Source organism: Monodon monoceros, unplaced genomic scaffold (assembly GCF_005190385.1).
Source record: "Monodon monoceros isolate NGI ecotype Baffin Bay Population unplaced genomic scaffold, NGI_Narwhal_1 Super_Scaffold_4, whole genome shotgun sequence".
NCBI lineage: Eukaryota > Metazoa > Chordata > Mammalia > Artiodactyla > Monodontidae > Monodon > Monodon monoceros.
Window position 1 is genome coordinate 32,723,211 of NW_021703781.1, and position 23,750 is coordinate 32,746,960.

Below are 23,750 nucleotides of genomic sequence, written 5' to 3' on the forward strand. Positions count from 1 at the left end.
GGATAACAGTGGTAGCTATCAGTGATGAACACAAGATACAGACTTTACTTATGGGCAGTTGACAATATGACAGGGGAGATGAATTACTGAACTAGAAGTCACAGTAAAGCATTATGCCTGTTACATTTGGGGAAGTGCAGAGTGCTGTGAGAATGCATAATATGAGGACCTATTGTAGACATTGGGAAAGTCACTTAACACAAAGTCTGGTGTATGCAGAGGCCCCGAGGGATGGAAGGATGTACCTTCCCTGCCTTTTCCTGTACCTGGACCTCTCTTTCCTCTCTCAGTCTCAGTCTTAGACTGTTTAACAGTCAAACAAACTGGTTAAAATAACACCAGGGTGTTTTCCTGTAGGATTCAGCAGTCTTTCAAGTGCTAATATACGTGATGACTCACTGAGCAGGAGCCCCAAGTGCAGCTATTTTCTAAGTGTACATGACAGTGGCACCCTTTCTTGCTTGGAGCTTGTCACAAGCCTGGGGTTGTGCAGCAGAGATTTAGGGAAATGTTATTTTAGCCCATTGGTCTCTTCACCACACATAGGCTGTCCGGGATGAAATTCACCTCAACAACATCTGAGTTTTTGCATGTTCAGATTTTCACAAGCATTTCACAGGGGTATTTTGGCCATGTGCATTCCAGATCATTTCACTTTGAAAGGAGAGATTAATCTCTCCAAGGATTGAGTTGAAGGAAGATTTTTAAATTTCAAATTAAAAAAAAATTTTTTTTAATTACAAAAAATGAACCCATATATGCCATCACCAAGATTCAACAGTGATTAAGATTTTGCCATATTTCCTTTATGCCTCTCTCCTTTTGCTGAAATATTTTAAAGTAAATTCCAGACACCTTATTACTTCACTCCTGTTTTCTTTGGTATACATCCCTAAAAAAACACAGATATTTTTTACATAATGGTAGACCATTATCCCACCGAGTAAAAACAACAATAATTGTTGGTGTCATCTAAAACGATTGAAGTATTTGGCAAGACGCAGCAATCCCTGCTTTAGAACTGGGTACAGCGTGGGCCTCCAGTCGGGAAATGCCTGGGTCTTTCTCGCATATCTTCTGCCCATGAAAAATCACTCTTCAAAGCCTGACAATACCTCAGTATCCCCTCCATCTGTCACAGCTTTGGAATGAAGGAGTTGTTCAGTAATAGTGGGCCAAACTTAGGCAGTTTGAGAAGGTATATCCTGAGTCCACAAGAAAGATAAAGGTCCCTGAAGGCAAGGACATTTTACACATTGTACAGACCAGAGGCTCTGAAGAAGAAATGGATTGTTTTTATTCCCACAGGCTTTTGTACTCTTCAGGGAGAGACCAAAAAATTTAATTGACCTAAACAGGTATAAAGCGATTCAATAATACAAGATTTAGCTGACTGCATTCTGATTGAATATAAACCAGCTAATTACCTTGCTTTCTAAGACACTGTATTTTGTTGTGAGGTAAATAAAATGGCCAACAGAATATTTGGCAAGCTGGATAGAATCACTCATTTTTGACCTCTGTGTAAATTTGGGATAGCTGGAAATCTACTCTTCTCTTTTTACCCAAACTACTAGAACAATGAACACATGTATTGTGCTTAAAGTGATCATCCTGTGGATCCACAGGATGTGGACAAAGCAGAGGAGAACTGTAGACTCACCAGGCACCCACACCTCAACCCATGTAATTTGTCTCTTTACATTTTGCTCTTGCATTTACGGTGCCGTGATGCTTTATGATTCCGTGGCTCAAAAGAGATCAGAAAGACACTGGTCTGGAGGGTGACTGCTGGACATCTCTGTAGAGAGAGCTGGCTAAGGCAGCTCTGTGGTTGCTTCCCTTCATAGGGTAGCTGAAGGATGTATGTCCCTTTCCCCCTCTATGGGTCTGGGCTATCCAAACATGTGGTAGAGCAGTGATCACCAGACCAGTCTCCTACTACATGGCCTCATCCCAAGAGAAATATGTGGCTGGGTTCCCAACTTGAAATGTATACACTGAGGAATCCCAGCTCCTCATCTTTCAGCAGGAAGGGAGAGTGTGATTAAATGTTGCCCAGCTGTGGGCTTGTCACTGGAGCAGGACCCCCGTCATCATTCATCCCATTTATCTGACAGCTGAATGAGCCTGTTAAACAATGACCGAAGTGCTTACTATCTGGGGCAAACAGGAAGTTATTGCTTTCATGTGTGTACACTGATGGTTTCTTCTGTTATTTACCTTAACAAAGCAACTCAACACAATTAGAGCAAACTACCCAAGGCACCTGGTTATATTTAGCTAAGGGATTCAGTTTAAGGAGCAAGTAGCTAATGAAGCACAGGCTGCTATCACAGCAGCCCTAATAAGCTGGAAATCACAAGGAGAATAAGTGCTGAACATTTGCCTGGTGGGGGAGTGATTGAACTTTGAAGGGTATCAGCAGGTTCCGCTAGGTATCCTCAAATGTTGTACACAGGGCTGCCCTGAAATTAAGAGACCACATGTGAACTTGGCCCCTTTCGTGGTTAATCCATCCATTTTTTAAAATTGCCAGCCATTAGCTGTGGGCTTTCGAGGGTTCAGGCCAAACGTGGTCAGTGGAGTTCTGACAGAACTCAGAAAGAAAGATCACGGAGAACAAAGGCTCAGATGCCAAAAAACAGAAAAGTCAGTGCCAGGGGGCACAGTGACAGCAGAGTTTTGAAGAAGCAGGAGCTAAAGGAATCACCTGGCACACAGGCCCTGTCAAGCCATGGGTAGAACGTGGACAAGGGAAATGTAGGTACAGTCAAACCACAGAAAACCAGGTAGTTGGCAAGGAGCCCAAGACCAGAGGCTCACCAAAGCTTTGGAGTTAGGCTACAGTTGGACTTAAACTCTAATGCCTACTCCTTTGGGGTGATCCTTGCATGTTCTCAGTCTCAGTTCTGCTCATCTTATAAGACTGGTGTGCCAAGTCAGTGTCATAATGTTGAAAAGAAAAGGGCACCTCACAGTGCTTGGCACATAGACATGCTCAGCCTCTGGGGACCGCTTTGTTTTTTGTCATTGTCGTCATGGTGCCTGTTTGGTGGCTAGACCAGACATCAGCTAACAGTGGAGCATCTTCCTCAGCATACTGTCTTCTTGCTCTTTAAAGGAGAAGAGATGTGGAAAACACTCCATTCTGGGTGTTTTCTTGGGTCACTGGCTGGATGTTTTGACTTTATAGCCAGACTCTTTGTGAATATTTTGGGTAATGTTTTTGTCCTCCACCAGGATGGAATACGAAATGATATTTTCAAATTCAGCATCTTTGTGATGGGAACAGACTCAGGAAGAGCCAATAACAGTTTTACATATATATTTAGGGCAGGTGTCTTTTGTGAACTGACACGGAGAATTATGTGTCAGCCTCTGCGACGTGCATGCTTATCCTTATTTAATTCTCAGGTCCCATAAGAGAAGTTATTAGTACCTACTCCTTTTTTATGGGAGAGGAGACCGAGGTGACTTACCCACAGCCACAGTAATTGACATTGGTTGTTCACAGACCGTCTAAATCATTTGTGCTCCCTTCACAGTTTGACAATGACCTATTTTGTAAATCCTGTCTTTCCAACAGCAAAAAAAATTGTAAAACCACCATTACCACCAAACTCCAACATTTTCAAGCCTCCCTTAATGCCAGGGTGCAGACATGTGGTTTAGATTCTACCAGTTAGGTATAAGCCACTTGGGGAACCAAGCAGGATATGGGGTGCCCTCTTGGTTGTGGGAGTAGAATCAGAGGTGACAGGGTCGTGGGTTCATGTACCAGCAGCTTCCTAACTGGAACCACCTTGGTGGTCCTCGGTGATATTTCTGAAAGCTCAGCCTGTTGCCCCTGACTTTCCAAAGGGCGCACAATTTTTCTAAAGTTCCCGAAAAAATTCCCCACTGTTTACAACTCAGAACCTCAACTGAGAATCTGTTTTGGGCCCTGGTCTTTATTTCTCTGAAATTGATTATGACTGAGAAAAGTTCCTGCCTGCTGTCCGTGTCTCCTTTTCCTGCTGCTCCTGTGGCTGCCTTCTCTGCAGCCTGTGGGGTGGAGCAGAGCCCAGCAGTCTGGCCAGCATCCACCTCCCCAGCCTGGGGACTGTGGGGCCTCAGTGCTGAAAAGCCTGGGCAGAGCCATCTCACCAGTTCTTGTTGTCTCTTTCCTGGCCGTTAAGTTTGTATATTTAATAACCCCCCCCCCAAAGGCTTTAGGGTTCCAGGGCTGAGCAGTATAGCAGATTATACCCCATTGCGATCCCTTGTCTTGCTTTCAGGAACATTGAGCCACACTGACTATCAAGACTTCTTTCTATAAGGTTGGAAGAGAATAGGTGCTTTTGTGACTCACTGCCTGTTCTGGTCCCAGGCTCATCACCTGCTCTGGGGACAGCCACAGCTCTGAGCCAAAGAGCAACCCTTGCAGGAATTTCCCGAGGGAGCCTTTAGTTATAAGCTGATTGACTCCTTCAGGGGCTCGAGCTTTCCAGTGCCATTGGTGGTGTCTCTTTAGTTCTTGTTCTATGTCTAGGTTGTTAATAGGGTACTTACTGACTGGAGAAAATCTGTGATCCCATTTGCCTCCATAACCTTTCAGTTGTATAGCCAGCCTAGCAGTCCCTGCACTGAAAATGTGTGCCACGTTTGCCTGCTGCTTGGAAGAATGCCAGATGTAGAAAAGAGAAGTCGGTTTGCAAAACAGACCTTTCTCTTAGTATTTCCTTAAAATATTTTCCAATTTATCTATCACTTTTAACCTGTTCATATTTCTCCTTATTGTGTCAATTTTTGTATTTTATCCTTTTCAGGATTTTTCTTCCCCAATGGCATCATTTTACAGTGTGTGGGATATTCACTTATAATTTAAAACAATCTTTTGTGTATAGCTGGCTACATCTCCATCCTCCTTCCACATTTCATTGATTTATGTCTTTCTCTTTGTCTTGATTAGTTCCAACATGAGTTTGTCTCTTTTGTTAGTATTTCCAGAGAACCAGATTTTAGATTTATTAATTTTACTGTTTTTCTATTCACTTATGTCTACTTTTGTTTATGTTATTATTCTGTGTTATTTTCCTCTTTTATTCCTAAGAATTTTAAGTGGAATGCTTAGCATCATTATTTTTGCTTTTATGTTGTAACAGAATCATCTAATGCTCTAATTTTACAAATGAGGTCTGCTGTGCCAGGATCCTATAGTTTTGCTATTTTATTTTTTGGTTTTTTTTTTTTGCGGTACGCGGGCCTCTCACTGTTGTGGGCTCTCCCGTTGCGGAGCACAGGCTCCAGATGTGCAGGCTCAGCGGCCACGGCTCACAGGTCCAGCCACTCTGCGGCATGTGGGATCTTCCCGGACCGGGGCACAAACCCGTGTCCCCTGCATCGGCAGGCGGACTCTCAACCACTGCGCCACCAGGGAAGCCCAGCTTTGCTATTTTTAACATTATTTTAATTATCTCCTAACTTTACAGTTATTGTGTTCTGGATTCTTTTCCTCATCTGTATCATGTGCTATAGCATGAAAGTTAAAAATATGGCTTTATCATAAGATTGGATAGGTTAGAAACCCAATTCCTATACTAACCAATATGTGACCTTCTTCAGAGACAGGTGGTGAAGACTGCATAGCTAATACATGTAAAAGGTTTTGCTTAAACCATTCTGTAAGTGTTCATAGCAAAGTTCCCTTGGGCATACTCAAGGATCTGAACATTTGGGGTGGTGGGCATATTGATTAGTGGCACAGGTGTCTCAGCATGGGTAGTGGGTAGACCTCACACACTTGATTCAGGTCTGCAATCTTGTACTCGCTGCTGCAGCCCTGGGTTGTTTCTTTGGGTTTCCTGTTTGTTCAAGTGCCTTCCTTGAGGAGTACCCCGTTCTGCTACTTACACAACTTCCTTTCTTTACATGATATAAATTATTCACCCCATAAAGCAGCACACATCTTACTATTTTCTTTTATTTAGCCTTTTTGTTGAATGGCCATGTTTTCTTTATTCTTAGGAAAGGTTGGACCATAGTCGCTCTTGTTTTTAGCAATTAAAGTGACTATTTAAAGACGAAAAGGCGCATTCTTATGTAATAATCATCCAGGTGTGGTGAAATGCAACCATTTTCAACTCTATGGAATATAAGAACTTCTTGCTTTTTGGTTTGTTTTCATGACTCCTTCTCCTTTTCCATTCTTTATTAATCTGTGACTTTTTTTAATTTTTAAAAATTTATTAAAAAATAAAACATAATGGTACAAAAAGTTTGAAAGTAAAAGAATTGGAATAGATATACTGTGCAAATATAAACCAAAAGGAAATTATATAATAACAGATACAGTAGACTTGAAAGCAAAAGCGTTACTAGAAATAAACAAGGGCAGTTCATATCAACAAGTCCAATTTACCAGGAAGTTTTAAATTTGTATGCACTTAAGTTCAAATTATATAGAGCAACAGAGCTACAAGGAAAAACTAGACAAATTCAGTATCATAATAGGAGATTTAACATACTGCTGTCATACACTGATAGAGGATACCTCTTTCAGAACCAGTAGACCCCCCCAAAAACAAAATTAGTAAGGACATAAAAAACTTAAATAACGTGAGCAGCAAATTAGATTCAACAAGCAGATATATAGTCACTATACTCCAAAATTTTAAATTACAAGTTATTTTCAAACACACTTGGAACATTTTTTTTTTTTAAGAAGATGTTGGGGGTAGGAGTTTATTAATTAATTTATTTGTTTTTGCTGTGTTGGGTCTTCGTTTCTGTGCGAGGGCTCCCTCTAGTTGTGGCAAGTGGGGGCCACTCTTCATCGCGGTGCGCAGGCCTCTCACCATCGCGGCCTCTCTCGTTGTGGAGCACAGGCTCTAGACGCGCAGGCTCAGCAGTTGTGGCTCACGGGCCTAGTTGCTCCGCGGCATGTGGAATCCTCCTAGACCAGGGCTCGAACCCTTGTCCCCCGAATTAGCAGGCAGACTCTCAACCACTGCGCCACCAGGGAAGCCCGGAACATTTTTTAAACTGACCATATTGTGCTATAAGGAAAATTTTAACAAATTTCTAAGTATTAAATTATACAAAGTGTGTTTCTTGACTTGTAGTAAACCTAAAAATCAGTAAAAAAAAAAGGTAACTACAAGTTATGAAAAGCACTACTTCTAAGTAACCCCCCAAAAAACAAATCACAATTGGAGTTAGAAAATAATTTGAATTGAATGATAATATTACATACCAAAACTTGGATGTGACTAAAGCTGTGCTTACGGGAAAATGTATAGTCTTTTTTTTCTCTCAAGGTAACAGTAGTGTTTTTTTCTTTAAATACATACATGGCTATAAACCTAATAAATAGGTTTTCTCTATTTTTTTTTTTATACAGCAGGTTCTTATTAGTCATCAGTTATATACATATCAGTGTATACATTGTCAATACCAATCGCCCAATTCATCACACCCCCACCCCCACGCCCCCACAGCTTTCCACCCTTGGTGTCCATACGTTTGTTCTCTACATCTGTGTCTCAATTTCTGCCCTGCAAACCGGTTCATCTGTACCATTTTTCTAGGTTCCATATATATGCGTTAATATACGATATTGGTTTTTCTCTTCCTGACTTACTTCACTCTGTATGTCAGTCTCTAGATGCATCCACGTCTCTACAAATGACCCAAGTTCGTTCCTTTTTATGGCTGAGTAATATTCTGTCGTATATATGTACCACATCTTCTTTATCCATTCTTCTGTCAGTGGGCATTTAGGTTGCTTCCATGACCTGGCTGTTGTAAATAGTGCTGCAATGAACATTGGGGTGCATGTGTCTTTTTGAATTGTGGTTTTCTCTGGGTATATGTCTAGTAGTGGGATTGCTGGGTCATATGGTAATTCTATTTTTAGTTTTTTAAGGAACCTCTATACTGTTCTCCATAGTGGCTATATCAGTTTACATTCCCACCAACAGTGCAAGAGGGTTCCTTTTTCTCCACACCCTCTCCAGCATTTGTTGTTTGTAGATTTTCTGATGACGCCCATTCTAACTGGTGTGAGGTGATACCTCACTGTAGTTTTGATTTGCATTTCTCTAATAATTAGTGATGTTGAGCAGCTTTCCATGTCCTTCTTGGCCATCTGTATGTCTTTTTTGGAGAAATGACAGTTTAGGTCTTCTGACCATTTTTGGATTGGGTTGTTTGTTTTTTGTTTGTTTGTGGTACGCGGGCCTCTCACTGTTGTGGCCGCTCCTGTTGCGGAGCACAGGCTCCGGACGCGCAGGCTCAGTGGCCATGGCTTACGGGCCTAGCTGCTCCGCGGCATGTGGGATCCTCCCGGACCGGGGCACGAACCCGAGTCCCCTGCATTGGCAGGCAGACTCTCAACCACTGCACCACCAGGGAAGCCTGGGTTGTTTGTTTTTTTAACGTTGAGCTGCATGAGTTGCTTGTATGTTTTGGAGATTGATCCTTTGTCTGTTGTTTGATTTGCAAATATTTTCTCCCATTCTGAGGGCTGTCTTTTCGTCTTGTTTATGGTTTCCTTTGCTGTGCGAAAGATTTTAAGTTTCATTAGGTCCCATTTGTTTATTTCTGTTTTTATTTCCATTACTCTAGGAGGTGGATCAAAACAGATCTTGCTGTGATTTGTGTCAAAGAGTGTTCTTCCTATGTTTTCCTCTAAGAGTTTTATAGTGTCTGGTCTTACATTTAGGTCTCTAATCCATTTTGAGTGTATTTTTGTGTATGGTGTTAGGGAGTGTTCTAATTTCATTCTTTTACATGTAGCTGCCCAGTTTTCCCAGCACCACTTATTGAAGAGACTGTCTTTTCTCCATTGTATATCCTTGCCTCCTTTGTCATAGATTAGTTGACCATAGGTGCAAGGGTTTATCTCTGGTCTTTCTATCCTGTTCCATTGATCTATATTTCTGTTTTTGTGCCAGTACCATATTGTCTTGATTACTGTAGCTTTGTAGTATAGTCTGAAGTCAGGGAGTCTGATTCCTCCAGCTCCGTTTTTTTTCTTCAAGACTGCTTTGGCTTTGTGGGGGCTTTTGTGTCTCCATACAAATTTTAAGATTTTTTGTTCTAGTTCTGTAAAAAATGCCATTGGTATTTGATAGGGATTGCATTGAATCTGTAGATTGCTTTGGGTAGTTGAGTCATTTTCACAATGTTGATTCTTCCAATCCAAGAACATGGTATATCTCTCCATCTGTTGGTATCGTCTTTAATTTCTTTCATCAGTGTCTTATAGTTTTCTGCATACAGGTCTTTTGTCTCCTTATGTAGGTTTATTCCTAGGTATTTTATTCTTTTTGTTGCAGTGGTAAATGGGAGTGTTTCCTTAATTTCTCTTTCAGATTTTTCATCATTAGTGTATAGGAATGCAAGAGATTTCTGTGCATTAATATTGTATCTTGCAACTTTACCAAATTCATTGATTAGCTCTAGTAGTCTTCTGTTGGCATTTTTAGGATTCTCTATGTACAGTATCATGTCATCTGCAAGCAGTGACAGTTTTACTTCTTCTTTTCCAATTTGTATTCCTTTTATTTCTTTTTCATCTCTGATTGCCGGGGCTAGGAGTTCCAAAACTATGTTGAATGATAGCGGTGAGAGTGGACATCCTTGTCTTGTTCCTGATCTTAGATAAAATGCTTTCAGTTTTTCAGCATTGAGAATGATGTTTGCTGTGTGTTTGTTGTACATGGCCTTTATTACGTTGAGGCAGGTTCCCTCAGTGCCCACTTTCTGGAGAGTTTTTATCATAAATATGGGTGTTGAATTTTGTCAAAAGCATTTTCTGCATCTATTGAGATGATCATATGGTTTTTATTCTTCAATTTGTTAATATGGTGTATCACATTGATTGATTTTTGTATATTGAAGAATCCTGCATCCCTGGGATAAATCCTACTCAATCATGGTGTATGATGCTTTTAATGTGTTGTTGGATTCTGTTTGCTAGTAATTTGTTGAGGATTTTTGCATCTATGTTCATCAGTGATATTAGTCTGTAATTTTCTTTTTTTTGTAGTATCTTTGTCTGGTTTTGGTATCAGGGTGATGGTGGCCTCATAGAGTGAGTTTGGGAGTGTTCCTTCCTCTACAATTTTTTGGAAGAGTTTGAGAAGGATAGGTGTTAGCTCTTCTCTAAATGTTTGATAGAATTCACCTGTGAAGCTGTCTGGTCCTAGACTTTTGTTTGTTGGAAGATTTTTAATCACAGTTTCAATTTCATTACTTGTGATTGGTCTGATCATATTTTCTATTTATTCCTGGTTCAGTCTTGGAATGTTATACGTTTCTAAGAATTTGTCCATTTCTTCCAGGTTGTCCATTTTATTGGCATAGAGTTGCTTGTAGTAGTCTCTTAGGATGCTTTGTATTACTGCGGTGTCTGTTGTAACTTCTTTTCCATTTCTAATTTTATTGATTTGTGTCCTCTCCCTCTTTTTCTTGATGAGTCTGGCTAATGGTTTATCAATTTTGTTTATCTTATCAAAGAACCAGCTTTTAGTTTAATTGATCTTTGATATTGTTTTCTTTCTTTCTATTTCATTTATTTCTGCTCTGATCATTATGATTTCTTTCCTTCTACTAACTTAGGATTTTGTTTGTTCTTCTTTTTCTGGTTCCTTTAGGTGTAAGGTTAGATTATTTATTTGAGATTTTTCTTGTTTCTTGAGGTAGGCTTGTATAGCTATAAAGTTCCCTCTTAGAACTGCTTTTGCTGCATCCCGTAGGTTTTGGATTGTCGTGTTTTCATTGTCATTTGTCTCTAAGTATTTTTTGATTTCCTCTTTGATTTCTTCAGTGATATCTTGATTATTTAGTAACATAGTGTTTACCCTCCCGGTGTTTGTGTTTTTTATGTTTTTTCCCGTGTAATTCATTTCTAATCTCATAACGTTGTGGTCAGGAAAGATGCTTGATATGATTTCAATTTTCTTAAATTTACTGAGGCTTGATTTGTGACCCAAGATGTGATCTATCCTGGAGAATGTTCCATTGTGCACTTGAGAAGGAAGTGTAATCTGCTGTTTTTGGATGGAATGTCTTATAAATATCAATTAAATCTATCTGGTCTTTTGTGTCACTTAAAGCTTCTGTTTCCTTATTTATTTTCATTTTGGATAATCTGTCCATTGGTGTAAGTGAGGTGTTAAAGTCTCCCACTATTACTGTGTTACTGTTGATTTCCTCTTTTATAGCTGTTAGTAGTTGCCTTATGTATTGAGGTGTTCCTATGTTGGGTGCATATATATTTATAATTGTTATATCATCTTCTTGGATTGATCCCTTGATCATTATGTAGTGCCCTTCCTTGTCTCTTGTAACATTCTTTATTTTAAAGTCTATTTTATCTGATATGAGTATTGCTACTCCAGCTTTCTTTTGATTTCCATTTGCATGGAATATCTTTTTCCATCCCCTCACTTTCAGTCTGTGTGTTTCCCTAGGTTTGAAGTGGGTCTCTTGTAGACAGTATATATATGGATTGTTTTTGTATTCATTCAGGAAGCCTGTGTCTTTTGGTTGGAGCATTTAATCCATTCACGTTTAAGGTAATTATTGATACATATGTTCCTATTACCATTTTGTTAATTGTTTTGGGTTTGTTTTTGTAGGTCCTTTTCTTCTCTTGTGTTTCCCACTTCGAGAAGTTCCTTTAGCATTTGTTGTAGAGCTGGTTTGGTGGTGCTGAATTCTCTTAGCTTTTGCTTGTCTGTAAAGCTTTTGATTTCTCCATTGAATCTGAATGAGATCCTTGCTGGGTAAGGTAATCTTGGTTGTAGTTTCTTCCCTTTCATCACTTGAAGTATATCATCCCACTCCCTTCTGGCTTGGAGAGTTTCTGCTGAGAAATCAGCTGTTAACTCTATGGGAGTTCCCTTGTATGTTATTTGTCCTTCTTCCGTTGCTGTTTTCAATAATTTTTCTTTGTCTTTAATTTTTGCCAATTTGATTACTGTGTGTCTTGGCGTGTTTCCCGTTGGGTTTATCCTGTATGGGCCTCTCTGCACTTTCTGGACTTGGGTGGCTATTTCCTTTCCCACGTTAGGGAATTTTTTGACTATAATCTCTTCAAATATTTTCTCGGGTCCTTTCTCTCTTCTCCTTCTGGGACCCCTGTAATGCGAATGTTGTTGCGTTTACTGTTGTCCCAGAGGTCTCTTAGGCTGTCTTCATCTCTTTTCATTCTTTTTTCTTTATTCTGTTCTGCAGCAGAGAATTCCACCATTCTGACTTCCAGGTCACTTATCCGTTCTTCTGCCTCAGATATTCTGCTATGGATTCCTTCTAGTGTATTTTTCATTTCAGTTTTTGTATTGTTCATCCCTGTTTGTTTGTTCTTTAATTCTTCTAGGTCTTTGTTAAACATTTCTTGCATCTTCTCGACCTTTGCCTCCATTCTTTTTACGAGATCCGGGCTCATCTTCACTGTCATTATTCTGAATTCTTTTTCTGGAAGGTTGCCTATCTCCACTTCATTTAGTTGTATTTCTGGGGTTTTATCTTGTTCCTTCATCTGGTACATAGTCCTGCCTTTTCGTTTTGTCTGTCTTTCTGTGAACATGGTTTTCGTTCCACAGGCTGCAGGATTGTAGTTCTTCTTGCTTGTGCTGTCTGCCCTGTGGTGGATGAGACTATCTAAGAGGCTTGTGTAGGTTTCCTGATGGGAGGGACTGGTGGTGGGTAGAGCTGGATGTTGTTCTGGTGGGCAGAGCTCAGTAAAACTTTAATCCCCTTGTCTGATGATGGGTGGGGATGAGTTCCCTCCCTGTTGGTTGTCTGGCCTGAGGCAACCCAAAACTGATGCCTACCTGGGCTCTTTGGTTGGGCTAATAGCAGACTCTGGGAGGGCTCACACCAGGGAGTACTTCCCAGAACTTCTGCTGCTAGTGTTCTTGTCCCTATGGTGAGCCACAGCCACCCCCGCCTCTGCAGGGGATCCTCCAACACTAGCAGGTAGGTCTGGTTCAGTCTCCCCTGTGTTCACTGCTCCTTCTCCTGGGTCCCAATGTGCACAGTAGTTTGTGTTTGCCCTCCAAGAGTGGAGTCTCTCTTTCCCCCAGTACTGTCAAAGTCCTGCAATCAAATCCCACTAGCCTTCAAAGTGTGATTCTCTAGGAATTCCTCATCCTGTTGCCAGACCCCCAGGTTGGGAAGCCTGACATGTGGTTCAGAACCTTCACTCCACTGGGTGGACTTCTGTGGTATAATGGTTCACCAGTTTGTGAGTCACCTACCCAGCTGTTATGGGATTTGATTTTGCTGTGATTGTGCCCCTCCTATTGTCTCATTGTGGCTTCTTCTTTGTCTTTGGATGTGGGGTATCTTTTTTGGTGAGTTCCAGTGTCTTCCTGTCGATTATTATCCAGCAGCTAGTTGTGATTATGGTATTCTCACAAGGAGTGAGAGCACAACCTTCTACTCTGCCATTTTGGTTCAGGCTTCCCTAATCTGTGACTGAAACTGTTCAATTTTTACATGAGAATTTTGTTTAAAATTTAGTATATTTAGTAAAATATAGTAGAGTGTACTTATTAGCAAAAACCCTGGCCCTCTGTTTAGTTCATTTTGATTTTGTTCTCTGTTGCATAGTTTCTCTACCTGCTTATCAAATAGTCTTTATTTATTTATTTTTCTTCTTTTTTTAATCTTTATTGGAGTGTAATTGCTTTACAGTGCTGTGTTAGTTTCTACTTTATAACAAAGTGAATCAGTTATACATATGTTTCCATATCTCTTCCCTCTTGCATCTCCCTCCCTCCCGCTCTCCCTATCCCACCCCTCCAGGCAATCACAAAGCACCAAGCTGATCTCCCTGTGCTATGCCACTGCTTCCCACTAGCTATCTACCTTACGTTTGTTAGTGTATATATGTCCATGCCTCTCTCTCACTTTGTCACAGCTTACCTTTCCCCCTCCCCATATCCTGAAGTCCATTCTCTAGTAGGTCTGTGTCTTTATTCCTGTCTTACCCCTAGGTTCTTCATGACATTTTTTTTCTTAAATTCCATATATATGTGTTAGCATACAGTATTTGTCTTTCTCTTTCTGACTTACTTCACTCTGTATGACAGACTCTAGGTCTATCCACCTCATTACAAATAGCTCAATTTCGTTTCTTTTTATGGCTGAGTAATATTCCATTGTATATATGTGCCACATCTTCTTTATCCATTCATCCGATGATGGACGTTTAGGTTGTTTCCATCTCCGGGCTATTGTAAATATAGCTGCAATGAACATTTTGGTACATGACTCTTTTCGAATTATGGTTTTCTCAGGGTATATCCCTAGTAGTGGGATTGCTGGGTCATATGGTAGTTCTATTTGCAGTTTCTTAAGAAACCTGCATACTGTTCTCCGTAGTGGCTGTACCAATTCACATTCCCACCAGCAGTGCCAGAGTGTTCCCTTTTCCCCACACCCTCTCCAGCATTTATTGTTTCTAGGTTTTTTGATGATGGCCATTCTGACTGGTGTGAGATGATATCTCATTGTAGTTTTGATTTGCATTTCTCTAATGATTAATGATGTTGAGCATTGTTTCATGTGTTTGATGGCAGTCTGTGTATCTTCTTTGGAGAAATGTCTATTTAGGTCTTCTGCCCATTTTTGGATTGGGTTGTTTGTCTTCTGTTATTGAGCTGCATGAGCTGCTTATAAATTTTGGGGATTAATCCTTTGTCAGTTGCTTCATTTGCAAATATTTTCTCCCATTCTGAGGGTTGTCTTTGCGTCTTGTTTATGGTTTCCTTTGCTGTGCAAAAGCTTTGAAGTTTCATTAGGTCCCATTTGTTTATTTTTGTTTTTATTTCCACTTCTCTAGGAGGTTGGTCCAAAAGGATCTTGCTGTGATTTATGTCATAGAGTGTTCTGCCTATGTTTTCCTCTAAGAGTTTGATAGTTTCTGGCCTTACATTTAGGTCTTTAATCCATTTTGAGCTTATTTTTGTGTTTGGTGTTAGGGAGTGATCTAATCTAATACTTTTACATGTATCTGTCCAGTTTTCCCAGCACCATTTATTGAAGAGGCTGTCCTTTCTCCACTGTACATTTTTGCCTCCTTTATCAAAGATAAGGTGACCATATGTCCATGGTTTATCTCTGGGCTTTCTATCCTGTTCCATTGATCTATCTTTCTGTTTTTGTGCCAGTACCATACTGTCTTGATTACTGTAGCTTTGTAGTATAGTCTGAAGTCAGGGAGCCTGATTCCTCCAGCTCCATTTTTCGTTCTCAAGATTTATTTGGCTATTTGGGGTCTTTTGTGTTTCCATACGAATTGCGAAATTTTTTGTTCTAGGTCTGTGAAAAATACCAGTGGTAGTTTGATAGGGATTGCATTGAATCTGTAGATTGCTTTGGGTAGTAGAGTCATTTTCACAATGTTGATTCTTCCCATCCAAGAACATGGTATATCTCTCCATCTATTTGTATCATCTTTAATTTCTTTCATCAGTGTCTTATAATTTTCTGCATACAGGTCTTTTGTCTCCTTTGGTAGGTTTATTCCTAGATATTTAATTCTTTTTGTTGCAATGGTAAATGGGAGTGTTTTCTTGATTTCACTTTCAGATTTTTCATCATTAGTGTATAGGAATGCCAGAGATTTCTGTGCATTAATTTTGTATCCTGCTACTTTACCAAATTCATTGATTAGCTCTAGTAGTTTTCTGGTAGCATCTTTATGATTCTCTATGTATAGTATCATGTCATCTGCAAACAGTGACAGCTTTACTTCTTCTTTTCTGATTTGTATTCCTTTTATTTCCTTTTCTTCTCTGATTGCTGTGTCTAAAACTTCCAAAACTATGTTGAATAATAGTGGTGAGAGCGGGCAACCTTGTCTTGTTCCTGATCTTAGTGGAAATGCTTTCAGTTTTTCACCATTGAGGACGGTGTTGCCTGTGGGTTTGTCATATATGGCCTTTATTATGTTGAGGAAAGTTCCCTCTATGCCTACTTTCTGCAGGGTTTTTATCATAAATGGGTGTTGAATTTTGTTGAAAGCTTTTTCTACATCTATTGAAATGATCACATGGTTTTTCTCCTTCAGTTTTTTAATATGGTGTATCACGTTGATTGATTTGCATATACTGAAGAATCCTTGCATTCCTGGAATAAACCCCACTTGATCATGGTGTATGATCTTTTTAATGTGCTGTTGGATTCTGTTTGTTAGTAATTTGTTGAGGATTTTTGCATCTATGTTCATCAGTGATATTGGCCTGTAGTTTTCTTTCTTTGTGACATCCTTGTCTGGTTTTGGTATCAAGGTGATGGTGGCCTCGTAGAATGAGTTTGGGAGTGTTCCTCCCTCTGCTATATTGTGGAAGAGTTTGAGAAGGATAGGTGTTAGCTCTTCTCTAAATGTTTGATAGGATTCGCCTGTGAAGCCATCTGGTCCTGTGGTTTTGTTTGTTGGAAGATTTTTTTTTTTTTTTTGCGTTACGCAGGCGTCTCACTGTTGTGGCCGCTCCCGTTGCGGAGCAATAGGTTCCGGACACGCAGGCTCAGTGGCCTTGGCTCACGGGCCCAGCCGCTCCGCGGCATGTGGGATCCTCCCGGACTTGGGCACGAACCCGCGTCCCCTGAATCCGCAGACGGACTCTCAACCACTGTGCCACCATGGAAGCTCTGTTGGAAGATTTTTATTCACAGTTTCATTTTCAGTGCTTATGATGGGTCTGTTCATATTTCCTATTTCTTCCTGATTCAGTCTTGGCAGGTTGTGCATTTCTAAGAATTTGTCCATTTCTTCCAGGTTGTCCATTTTATTGGCATAGAGTTGCTTGTAGTAATCTCTCATGATCCTTTGTATTTCTGCAGTGTCAGTTGTTACTTCTTCTTTTTCATTTCTAATTCTGTTGATTTGAGTCTTCTCCCTTTTTTTCTTGATGAGTCTGGCTAATGGTTTATCAATTTTGTTTATCTTCTCAAAGAACCAGCTTTTAGTTTTATTGATATTTGCTATTGTTGCCTTCATTTATTTTTCATTTATTTCTGATCTGATTTTTATGATTTCTTTCCTTCTGCTAACTTTGGGGTTATTTGTTCGTCTTTCTCTAATGGCTTTAGTTGCAAGGTTAGGTGGTTTATTCGAGATGTTTCCTGTTCCTTAAGGTAGGATTGTATTGCTATAAACTTCCCTCTTAGAACTGCTTTTGCTGCATCCCATAGGTTTTGGGTCGTGTCTCCATTGTCATTTGTTTCTAGGGATATTTTTATTTCCTCTTGATTTCTTCAGTGATCACTTCGTTATTAAGTAGTGTATTGTTTAGCCTCCATGTGTTTGTATTTTTTACAGATCTTTTCTTGTAATTGATATCTAGTCTCATAGCGTTGTGGTCGGAAAAGATACTTGATACAATTTCAATTTTCTTAAATTTACCAAGGCTTGATTTGTGACCCAAGATATGATCTATCCTGGAGAATGTTCCATGAGCACTTGAGAAAAATGTGTATTCTGTTGTTTTTGGATGGAATGTCCTATAAATATCAATTAAGTCCAATCTCTTTTATGTATCATTTAAAGCCTGTGTTTCCTTATTTATTTTCATTTTGGATGATCTGTCCATTGGTGAAAGTGGGGTGTTAAAGTCCCCTACTATGAATGTGTTATTCTCGATTTCCCCTTTTATGGCTGTTAGTATTTGCCTTATGTATTGAGGTGCTTCTATGTTGGGTGCATAAATATTTACAATTGTTATATCTTCTTCTTGGATCAATGTCTTGATCATTATGTAGTGTCCTTCTTTGTCTCTTCTAATAGTCTTTATTTTAAAGTCTATTTTGTCTGATGTGAGATTTGCTACTCCGGCTTTCTTTTGGTTTCCATTTGCATGGAATATCTTTTTCCATCACCTTACTTTCAGTCTGTTTATGTCTCTAGTTCTGAAGTGGCTCTCTTGTACACAGCATATATATGGGTCTTGTTTTTGTATCCATTCAGCCAATCTGCGTCTTTTGGTGGGAGCATTTAGTCCATTTACATTTAAGGTAATTATCGATATGTATGTTCCTATTCCCATTTTCTTAATTGTTTTGGATTCGTTATTGTAGGTCTTTTCCTTCTCTTGTGTTTCTTGCCTAGAGAAGTTTCTTTAGCAGTTGTTGTAGAGCTGGTTTGGTGGTGCTGAACTCTCTCAGCTTTTGCTTGTCTGTAAAGGTTTTAATTTCTCCATCAAATCTGAATGAGATCCTTGCTGGGTAGAGTAATCTTGGTTGCAGGTTTTTCTCCTTCATCACTTTAAATATGTCCTGCCACTCCCTTCTGGCTTGCAGAGTTTCTGCTGAGAGATCAGCTGTTAACCTTATGGGGATTCCCTTGTGTGTTATTTGTTGTTTTTCCCTTGCTGCTTTTAATATGCTTTCTTTGTATTGAATTTTTGACAGTTTGATTAATATGTGTCTTGGCTTGTTTCTCCTTGGATTTATCCTGTATGGGACTCTCTGTGCTTCCTGGACTTGATTAACTATTTCCTTTCCCATATTAGGGAAGTTTTCAACTATAATCTCTTCAAATATTTTCTCAGTCCCTTTCTTTTTCTCTTCTTCTTCTGGAACCCCTATAATTCGAATGTTGGTGCGTTTAATGTTGTCCCGGAGGTCTCTGAGACTGTCCTCAGTTCTTTTCATTCTTTTTTCTTTATTCTGCTCTGCAGTAGTTATTTCCACTATTTTATCTTCCAGGTCACTTATCCGTTCTTCTGCCTCAGTTATTCTGCTATTGATCCCATCTAGAGTATTTTAAATTTCATTTATTGTGTTGTTCATCATTGTTTGTTTCATCTTTAGTAGTTCTAGGTCCTTGTTAAATGTTTCTTGCATTTTGTCAATTCTATTTACAAGATTTTGGATCATCTTTACTATCATTATTCTGAATTCTTTTTCAGGTCGACTGCCTATTTCCTCTTCATTTGTTAGGTCTGGTGGGTTTTTAATCTTGCTCCTTCATCTGCTGTGTGTTTTTCTGTCTTCTCACGTTGCTTATCTTACTGTGTTTGGGGTCTCCTTTCTGCAGGCTGCAGGTTTGTAGTTCCCGTTGCTTTTGGTGTCTGTCCCCAGTGGCTAAGGTTGTTTCAGTGGGTTGTGTAGGCTTCCTGGTGGAGGGGACTAGTTCCTGTGTTCTGGTGGATGAGGCTGGATCTTGTCTTTCTGGTGGGCAGGTCCATGTCTGGTGGTGTGTTTTGGGATGTCTGTGGACTCCTTATGATTTTAGGCGGCCTCTCTGCTAATGGGTGGGGTTGTGTTCCTGTCTTGCTAGTTGTTTGGCATAGGATGTTCAGCACTGTAGCTTGCTCGTCATTGAGTGAAGCTGGGTGCTGTTGCTGAGATGCAGATGTCTGGGAGATTTTCGCCATTTGATATTATGTGGAGCTGGGAGGTCTCTTGTGGACCAGTGTCCTGAAGTTGGCTCTCCCACCTCAGAGGCACAGCACTGACTCCTGGCTGCAGCACCAAGAGCCTTTCATCCACACGGCTCAGAATAAAAGGGAGAGAAAGTAGAAAGAAAGAATTAGTAGAAGAAAGAAAGGAAGGAAGGAAGGAAGAAAGGAGGGAGGGAGGGAGGAAAGAAGGATGGAGGAAAGGAAGGAAAAAAAGAAAGAAGATAAAGTAAAATAAAATAAAGTAAGATAAAATATAATAAAGTTATTAAAATAAAAAATAATTATTAAGAAAAGAAAAACGGACAGATAGAACCCTAGGACAAATGGTGAAAGCAAAGCTATACAGACAAAATCTCACACAGAAGCATACACATACACACTCTGAAAAAGAGGAAAAGGGGAAAAAATCATAAATTTTGCTCTCAAAGTCCACGTCCTCAATTTGGGATGATTTGTTGTCTATTCATGTATTCCACAGATGCAGGGTACATCAAGTTGATTGTGGAGCTTTAATCCGCTGCTTCCGAGGCTGCTGGGAGAGATTACCTTTCTCTTCTTTGTTCTCACCGCTCCCAGGGGCTTAGCTTTGGATTTGGCCCCATCTCTGCGTGTAGTTTGCCGGGGGGAGGGAGGGGCACGGAGTGCGGGCGAGCCTGCGGCGGCAGAGGCCAGCGTGACGCCGCGCCGGCGTGACGTTGCAGCAGCCTGAGGCGCGCTGTGCGTTCCTCCTGGGGAAGTTGTCCCTGGATCCCGGGACCCTGGCAGTGGCGGGCGGCACAGGCTCCCTGGAAGGGGGGTTTGGATGGTGACCTGTGCTCGCACACAGGCTTCTTGGTGGCGGCAGCAGCAGCCTTAGCGTCTCATGCCCGTCTCTGGGGTCTGCGCTTTTAGCTGCGACTCGCGCCCGTCTCTGGAGCTCCTTTAAGCAGCGCGCTTAATCCCCTCTCCTCGCGCACCAGGAAACAGAGGGAAGAAAAAGTCTCTTGCCTCTTCGGCAGTTCCAGACTTTTCCCGGACTCCCTCCCGGCTAGCCGTGGCACACTAACCCCCTGCAGGCTGTGTTCACGCTGCCAACCCCAGTCCTCTCCCTGCAATCCGACCTCTGAAGCCCGAGCCTCAGCTCCCAGGCCCCGCCCGCCCCGGCGGGTGAGCAGACAAGCCTCTGGGCTGGTGAGTACCGGTCTCCACCGATCCTCTGTGTGGGAATCTCTCCACTTTGACCTCCGCACCCCTGTTGCTGTGCTCTCCTCCACGGCCCCGAAGCTTCCCCCCTCCGCCACCCGCAGTCTCCGCCCGCGAAGGGGCTTCTAGTGCGTGGAAACCTTTCCTCCTTCACAGCTCCCTCCCACTGGTGTAGGACCGTCCCTATCCTTTTGTCTCTGTTTATTTTTTTTTTTGCCCTACCCAGGTACGTGGGGGGTTTCTTGCCTTTTGGGAGGTCTGAGGTCTTCTGCTAGCGTTCAGTAGGTGTTCTGTAGGAGTTGTTCCACGTGTAGGTGTATTTCTGGTGTATCTGTGGGGAGGAAGGTGATCTCCTTGTCTTACTCTTCCGCCATCTTCCCCTCCTCTCCTCAAATAATCTTTAAAGCAACAGCGGTTTAATTCAGCCCTTCATCTTCTGGATAGTTCCTTCTTCTTTCAGTCAGATGCATAATTGGTTGACAGATTTCTGAGGTTTGTTATGCTCGCTTGTCTCTCTGCGAGCTTTACTTATCAATGATAGCTTGACTGAGGCAGTATAAACATTGGGTCACATTTTCCCCTTCAAGTTTTCCGAAAATGAAATGAGATTTGTTGTAAATTTTTGTGTCCCCACCACCCCCACCTTGTTGATTATAAAACATTGCATTGACATATATACACTGATATGTATAAAATAGATAACTAACAAGAACCTGCTGTATAAAAAATAAATAAAATAAAATTCAAAAAATAAAAAACATTGCATTCCCATTACTGAAAATCCCTCATGAGAATACCTTTATGCAGCCCAAGACCCGTGGCATCACCAGGTGGGGGTCTTATCTTTCTATAGGAATGGAGGCAAGTAGTGAGCTGTCACCATGGTTTCTTGCCAGGTTCTCTGAAGTTGTACAGGTTCTACTGTGATCATAACATGGGAGGAGAGCCTGTAGGGTCTGCTTCAGGCTCCTCTACGTAGATATTATGATTGCTTGAGTTTTGTTTTTCTGTCAAAGAATAAGGAGAAACTTTTACTTCATGCTCCAGTGATAGTTTCACGACTGGAGGGCATCTGTGGCCCAAGCTGGAATGACCCTTCAGAGTTGTCCTGCATCGCCTCATCCTTCTGTTTTTGGGCAGTGGTTCTCAGATTTGACACATATTCTTCCCAGTCCCCCTGCCTGAGTAGAATCCTTGGGTCCCTGGGTTCTGCCAGTAGAGACTCACCTGCAAAGCATTGGCAGCTCTGCTGTCACCTACTCCTGTCACCAAGGGTTCTCACCAATTTGGAGGCATAGAGTTTAGCCTCCTAGGGGCGATGCAGGACAACTCTGAAGGGTAATCCCAGCTTAACAGCTCACTGAGTGGCTGCCTGAATCCTTTGTCAAGACCACATCATGGTCCAGCTTCTCCTTTTGTTCAGTCCTGCTTCCTCCCCTTTCCTTTATCACGTATTGATCCTGAGTGTACTCCCTAAACACACTTCCTGCAACATCATCTCATTCTCTGAGTCTGCTTCCTAGGGACCCCATTCTGCAATACTCAGTTGATTCCCTCAAGCTCCTCAGCCCCTTGTTTGGCGCGAACAGTGCCGGCCCTGATTGCACCTCAGGGCCTTCGCATGGGCTCGCTCTTCTGCCATACTGCCCCTCCCTTTGCATGTCCTGATGGCTTGTTTCCTCACTTCAAGTCTCTGGTCAGATGCTACCTCATTGAGCAGGCCATTGTGACCTCCCCATAGTAAAATAAAATCCTTTCCTTATTACCTTACTTTATTTTTCATTCCTCCTGATGACCATCTGACAGAAATATTTCTGTTTACTCTGTCTTCCCCTACCACTGTGTACTTTCCATGAGAATATTTTGTTTATTATTCCTTCCGCAGTGTCTGGCACATAGTAAGAACCCAATAAATACTTGTTGAAAGAATGAATACATGAGTGAATTCTATCTGCTTTCCTTCTCTAAGCCTGAAAGTACTTTCTCTTTCCATGCCTCCTCCTGTTTAGTTGCAGTTGGATGGCCGGAATTTCCAGCTAGAGAGAGCACATTCTAAAGTGTGCTCTTCACTACTTGATTTAGTTAGGAGAGGGCAAAAAGATAGGATTCTTGGAAGAGTGCCTGGAGAAAGCCCATTTTTCCTAGGTGAGGAAGTGGGGGATAATCTTCTGGCTTGTTTCTTTTCTTCTTCTTTTTCAAACTTTTCCTCTGTTATCATACTTCAAAGCATTGGATGCTGACCTATGTGCTACATCTCTGTAGCCTTTAACCTCATCATTGTCTGTTACATGTGAATTACCTGGGGAGGTAATTCACTGAGCTGTATCTCATAGTGATCAGCAGCCCTTGGCTTGACCATAGGAGTAGGCATCATCATGTCTGAGGATCAGTTAGTTACTGGTGAGTCTCCCCAATTCACTCAGTCACTGACTTCATACTTACATACTTCTTTTATGTCTAAATTCCTCTTTTATTAAAAAAAGGGTGAAGACAAAGCCCTTGCAACACAATATTTCAATTAAGAGAAATGAAAATGATTAAGCCCTAAACCCACACTTGTCCTCTGCTTAACAAGCCCTTGCGACACAATATTTCAATTAAGAGAAATGAAAATGATTAAGTCCTAAACCCACACGTGTCCTCTGCTTAACAAACACTTTTTCTCCCACACACAGGAATATGAGACCTGAACCTTCCTTTCCCACTGTGGAGGGGTTACAGTTTGAAGGAAGCAATTCACTTATCCATCTAATTTCCAGAAGATCTTGATTGTGAAGTGCTGTTTGTAGATACCATCAGAGATGACCAGGTAAATGAGCAGTGACTGATTCAATTAATTGATAAGAGTCTATTAGTATGGATCCAAATCATCTTGTCTGAACACAGAGCGTTATGTACCAATAACTATCAGGGTGGCTGTCATTTCATCATGGTGGAATAGAGGATCCTGTGTGTGATGAAGCCCAGAAGGTGGCGCTGTGCACATTTAAGGGATAATTGATTTTTTTAAGTGCCAGTGGACCCTGTGTGGATAGCAGTTTGTGAGATATCCCTCTGATTGGTCAGTTTGAGGGGCAGAATCCACCCTTTCTGTGTCCAGAAGGCCTTCCCCTTTGAGGAAGTCCGGGCATTCACACTCTGTATGTTTTGGCAGGGAGTCAG

General features: G+C 41.1%; 1 protein-coding gene across 1 annotated transcript in view; it reads left to right on the forward strand.

Moving 5' to 3' along the window:
* Positions 1-23,750, forward strand: part of CCSER2 (coiled-coil serine rich protein 2) — a 419,884-nt gene that overhangs the window by 381,391 nt on the left and 14,743 nt on the right. Inside the window, exon 11 of the mRNA XM_029244982.1 lies at positions 23,264-23,397. Coding sequence (XP_029100815.1) covers positions 23,264-23,357 — 94 coding nt within the window. The 3' untranslated portion in view covers positions 23,358-23,397. The remainder of the gene's footprint in view (positions 1-23,263; positions 23,398-23,750) is intronic.